Source organism: Halyomorpha halys, unplaced genomic scaffold (genome assembly GCF_000696795.3).
Source record: "Halyomorpha halys isolate HHAL.00 unplaced genomic scaffold, Hhal_1.1 Scaffold2582.1, whole genome shotgun sequence".
In the NCBI taxonomy this organism is placed as follows: Eukaryota; Metazoa; Arthropoda; class Insecta; order Hemiptera; family Pentatomidae; genus Halyomorpha; species Halyomorpha halys.
In genome coordinates, this window is record NW_027109242.1 from 79,707 (window position 1) to 85,814 (window position 6,108).

The following is a 6,108-nucleotide window of genomic DNA, read 5'->3' on the forward strand; positions in this document are numbered from 1 at the left end:
CTGGAGAAACATTTAGGAAATAAAACTTATTGGGATCAAAAGGAATTTCAGGGATGTGAAGAGATGAAAATGAGGTTGTTGAAGGAGGAGGAGCAACAAAGAAAGCATCAAGCTCGTCTAGATCAACTGGGTAATATGGACAGGATTTAGGAATGATAACGGAGAGGTTCTTAAGGATTTTCCATTTAGATTTAGGATCAGGTGCTTGGGATAGGATGTTAATTAATTATTCTACTATCTTGTTTAATTTCTTCCCATCTTCCTCCTATGATATTATATACTACCTTCAGAGGAATATTTGTAAATAAGGACACTGCATCATAACTCACCATTATATCATCATTTTCTATTTTTATTGATTTCAATTTTTCTTTTACTTCTATAACATTTTTAACATCTATTTTTTCATCCTTATATACTTTATAGAAACTATTTAAAATTTTTTTTTTTTAAATTATAAATTGGCCCATTTATACCATTTACAATTGGCCTTAAAGGTTTATCTTTTTTATGCAATTTAATTAATCCAAACATTCTTGGATGGTGGCAATTTTTGTTTATTAACTGTTTTTTTTATTTTTTCATCAATAATTTTATTCTTATTTAGTTTTTCTACATAATTTACTACATTTTTATTAATTTCTGATAAAGGGTCTATTCTCAACCTTCTATATGTATTATCCTCATTTAGGATGTTTTCCATTTTCAATTTATAATCTTCTTTTCTTATTACATCCACCCTTTTTGTTTTATCAGATTTTATGATCCATAAGTCTGGATTTTTCTTTTTAAATTGTAAAAGAGATTGTATATCATTTTTCCATAATTCTAATAGTTTATTTTCTCTATTATTATTATTTCTCCTATTTTTATCAATAAAGTTACCTATTTTTCTGTTTATATTGTTGTTAAATTTTCCACTAAATTCATCTTATATAGGTCTTCATATTTATTGATAATTTCTTTGTTTCTATTATTTTCAGACGTCAGTATCGGAAAGATATATATCCTTAAGTTTAGCCTCCGTTTGATATTGGGGCAAATCAGCTTTTTTAATGAGCCATCTGTTGTGTCTGCTGCAGGAGAGGCATTTATTAAGAGTTTTAATAATTATGGGGAAATAGTTGCTGCCATGTGTATCATCTAAAGTGAAACATTGAGTCGTGGCTTGTAACAGGGGGCTAGTGATAGTAAGATCTATTGGTGAAACTTTTCCAGATCTGGCACAGAGGTGAGTTGGATTTATTGGATTGTTTATAATATTTAAATTACAATTATTTATGAATGACTCGACTAATTTACCCCTCTCATTCAAATGGTCACTACCCCAAATTAAATTATGAGAATTATAATCCCCAGCGAGAATTACTAGTGGGGGCAATGATTGTAACAAGTCCTTCAATTGTTGAACTGTGAATAATCGGCCAGGAGGGAGGGGAGGTATAGAGAGTATAGTGTGAACAGGCGAGGTTGTGATAAAATTCTTACTGCTACTGCTTGCAAATTAGAGGTAATATGTAAGTCATTAAAGGGAATATTCTCTTCCACTAAAATACACACCCTACCACAAGCAATGCGACCATCTGTATAACTTTTCCTCCTAATAGCATATCCCCGAAATTCAAACATATCAGTAGGTTTTAAATTTGTTTCTTGTAAGCAAGCTACAGAGCAATTATAGTAATTCAGTAAGTACTTTAATTCATTTCTACGATAAAATAAACTATTTAAGTTCCATTGCATTGTATTCATTTTAAATAAAACATTCTACCTATACCGCCTGCCGAAGAAAAGGAGCCGAGACAGCTTCGTATAAAGCAATTTGTGTTAGAGTTAAAATTATAAAACATATAATAGTTGTGAAAATAAAATATAACGGTTGACAGGCATACAGATAAATAAGAAATTACCATTAACAGACAAATGCAGAAAAGAAATAGTCAATTATTATAAGAATTATGATGCTGAAAAACATAGGATAAAGATAAAGAAAAAAAATATTATTTGGCATATTGAGGTAATTGTGATTATTAGAAGAAATATCCAATGGTAGTAAGTACAGGTAGAATAAATAGTTAATTTTTATTGCCTACTTTTTTTTTTGTCTTGTCAATACTACATCTTTTTTATTTTTTGAGGAAGAAGACTCTTCACTAAAAGAAGAGCTTTGAGACACTGACCTGTTTTATCTAAATTATTTTCTAAATTAGTTAAACTTAATGCCACTGTAGGGAATGAATTTTGTTTTTATTTCTTACTTTTTGGAGGTTAGCAAAATTAGTTTTATTTACAAGTTGTTCACTATTGTTTAGTGAAGTTACTAGTGATTCGTCACTGCAGTTAATGTTGTCATCTGTGTTACTGTTAACCAAGTTGGATTCTAAGGTACTTATTTTTTTACATAAAATTTCCACAGTATTGGCCAACTTAGCTGCCTGCTCTAGCAGAGTCTCAGTTATAAACTTTTCCTGTGGTGATGGAGGGGAAGGAGCCGACACAATATCCGTATGAGTTCTGATCCTACCATTTTCTGTCTCTTGTTTTTTAATAATTGCTTCTGCTTGACAATATGACACTTTATCCTGTACTCGGATTTTTTCAATTTTCTTTTCCCTTTCATATATTGAACATTTACTACTATAAGCTGGGTGATCATCGTGGCAGTTTAAGCATTTGGGGGAATTATTACAAGTTTCACTACTGTGTGTATTTTCTCCACATTTACCGCAGTTCTTTGTTTGGCAATTTTTACTAGTATGTCTGTACTTGTAACATGAATAACAAAGACGAGGTTTTGGCTCATAAGGTCTGATTCTAATGGAAAGAAAATCTAAGATTATTTTTTCTGGTAGGTCACATTTCTCAAAAATTAAAATCAGTAAAGGTATAGGTTTCTTTTCATTATTATTTTTTATAAATCCTTTTAACATTAACAATACCTTCATTTTCAAGTTCTGAAACTAATTCATCCTCCGTACAATTCAGCAACTCCAGGACATAGCAACCCCAACTGAAAAATTCAATGTTATATGTAGTTCAAAGAATATGGGAATATTTTGGAATGTTTTGATATTACTCAAATTGACAAAATCTTTTTCATTAGTCACCATTAATAATATAGTACTGTTTTTTAAAATTTTTACATTCACTTGTGGACAGTAACTTTATATGAAGCGACATACGCTAAACATGCTGAAATTGTTAAAATTTTTATTGTCTGAATTTGTATCTAAACACATGACAATATACTTTTTGGACCATTTACCTTTTAATTTAAACATGTCCCGCATGTCAGGGGGTTTGGTTTAGGTTGTAAGGGTGTTGCCATGTGTGACCAAAAAAAAAAATAAATAAATAAACAGAAAAAATGGTAGTTATATAAATAATCCAGGAAAACCAGTTAATTAAAAAAATAAATAAATTTAAAAAAAAAAAAAAAAGGTACTCCCTGTCAACACACAAATTCTGGGAACCACTGTTAAGATTGACTCAAGGCACTATTGTTTCACAGAACAAACACCGATAGATGTGTTACTTTTTCGAAATCTGGAAGACACTTCACCAAGCAATGTCGATATCCTTCATCCTGTCAGGTCTGATAGGAAATACCAAAATTCAGAAGGCACCAACTCAAGCAGAGTAAACACAAAAATGAGTTCCAGAAAAAATTTGTATTTCGCATATTTTTACTATTAATTAAATTAGTTTGACAGAATCAAATGATTTATATAATAAATGTCTTTCTAATGGCAACAAAATATATTATGAACACTTTCATAGGAATTAGATTACCTGATATCGAAAATGTGTAAAAATGTCCACTTTCGATTATCATGGTGATTACTATAACTTATCTATAGATGGGGAAGTGAAAAATATCTTTTAGATATGTGCATTTTTATTTGAAAACAAAAATGTTATTGCCTGCTGAGTTTTCTCCAAAAAAGTAACTAATTTTTTATTTATTATTTTGTATTTACACTTGTTCGGATTGCTGGAGTGTTTGGAGTACCAAGTTTTGAATTACTGAGATTACACTGTAAATCTAAAAGTGGTATTTTGTTCTCTCTTTCGAATTATATACTAAATTTAATCAGGAGGAGTAGTTGCTAAATTCACTTAAAACTATTGCTTTTTTGTTATTCTTAGTTGATATTGGGGTTATTATATTGTCAACAAATCTCTTTATAAATGGTATATGGAATGGAATTTCGGGTATTACTGTATCTAATAAATCTTCTAAATAAATATTTGCTAAAATCAGGGATATGGGAGATCCCATGGGGCATCCGAATTTTGGATTTAGAATTTTTTGTTAGATTGAAAGTATCTTTGATTAGTATATAAAGCTAGTAGTTTGATGAATTGTGTTTTGGGGATATTTGGATGTGTTTTGAGTTTGTTCTACTTTTTTCAATGATAGTTTTTATTGTTGGGATGTGTATATTAATAAACAATGATCATGCATTTGATGAAATGAGTTTCTACCCTTGTGGATTTTAAATGCTGGTGATTTTTTTTGCAATTCAGAAGAGTCTTTAACATTGTATTTATTGGTAGAAATATGCTTTGATATATCTGCTAGATATTTTGATAGCTATTATATTGGAAAGTTCTGGAATTCTGGAATTAGTCAAACTGGGTTTTCTTCCTTTTGGTTTTTTAGAGATTGTTGCGGCCAACATATGGTCCACACAATCGATTATATGAACATATGATTTTTATTACATCGAAAAAACAAAGCAAATCTGCTCTCTGTTGTTTTTTAAACTGAAAATCAACAGATGACTTCATAACGTCTCAGTGTGCGCACATATTGTCTCCATCGTCTCATCACTATGCACTTGTACTTGCCAGCATTCTGGCCATCTTCACAAGCTTAATTATTTTAACCAAGGCGGATGGACTACTTCGACTCATCCTTCAATAGGACATGGCGGCCAGATGTAGGTTGATCTACTTTCACGAGAACATCCACTCAGGAGGACAACAACTACAACCGGGGCCCCATCAATCATCAGTGATATAAGAATTTTTTTTTTCTCTCTTTTTGTTCAATTCATTTAATTTTTGTAATAGTTTTAAGTTTGCTTTGTTCTTTTTTTCTAATTTGTATATTTTTCTATATTTCGTGTTCCTTTTATTATGTTAACTTATTAAAAAATACAACAATAATAAAATTTGGCTATTCATTTGTTTTCACTACTTTTCACGGTTGGGCTAGTAAAGGTTCCTTTTGAATCCCTACCTGCCGTAACATTTTGGTCCAATATGGGCCGGATATTTTTCTTATTAATTTTTTTTTCTCATGGTCCTCCGGTTGTCAAATTTTGTTATTGTCCATTTTATTTCATCTTTTTTTTAAAATTATTTTTTATAGAAAAAAATATTTTGTAAGATGCTCCATTCTGCCATTAATTAATTTTGTTTTTCTCGTCCTCTCTCTTCACTTATTATCTTTGTTTCTTTTTCATTCATATCATTCACCAAAATGACGAAGAAGAAACCAGAGGATATCAAAATTTAAAGTGAAATTAAATTTACATGTATCCCAGATATGGGAATGTCGATGAATTTGTGATAAGTCTGCAGTATGTTTTATTGTCAATGTACTGTTACTGTTAAAGCTGAGCTAAGGTTATGTTTGTGTCAGTCATTAATTTATGTGTTGGGTTTATACCTACTTTTTTGTATGTTTGTTCATTATTTACTAACGTATTTGTTTTTGATACATAGCCCTCTTTGTACCTCGGTAATAAAAATAATTATATTATTATGCGATGATCATCACTAAAACAACAGGGGTTTATCTCGCCATCTCAAGGATGGATTCTGGTTTAACTGAATTTAATCTGAGCAAAGGTGTTGAATCAACTATCGTGTCAGAATATGAATGATTGATAGAATGGAAGAACAAATTTCTGCATAGAAAGATTTTACAGCAAAGTAAATGATAGCTCCAATGAATGACCATGAAATATCAGTCGAATGGTTAAAGGCTGGAAAATTATACTCCGAGACAGAACGGTTTTTGATCGCCATTCAAGATCAGGTTATTACCACCAGAGAGAGAAAGAAATACTTTATTCATTCATGCTACCTAAATAC

General features: G+C 30.5%; 1 protein-coding gene across 1 annotated transcript in view; it reads left to right on the plus strand.

Annotated features, from left to right (window-relative positions):
* The window catches only part of LOC106691635 (leptin receptor gene-related protein), a 26,492-nt gene extending 21,308 nt beyond the window's left edge, over positions 1-5,184 (plus strand). The window contains exon 4 of the mRNA XM_067047456.1: positions 984-5,184. Within this exon, the coding sequence (XP_066903557.1) occupies positions 984-1,031 (48 nt within the window). The 3' untranslated portion in view covers positions 1,032-5,184. The remainder of the gene's footprint in view (positions 1-983) is intronic.
* The last annotated feature ends 924 nt before the right edge of the window (positions 5,185-6,108 follow it).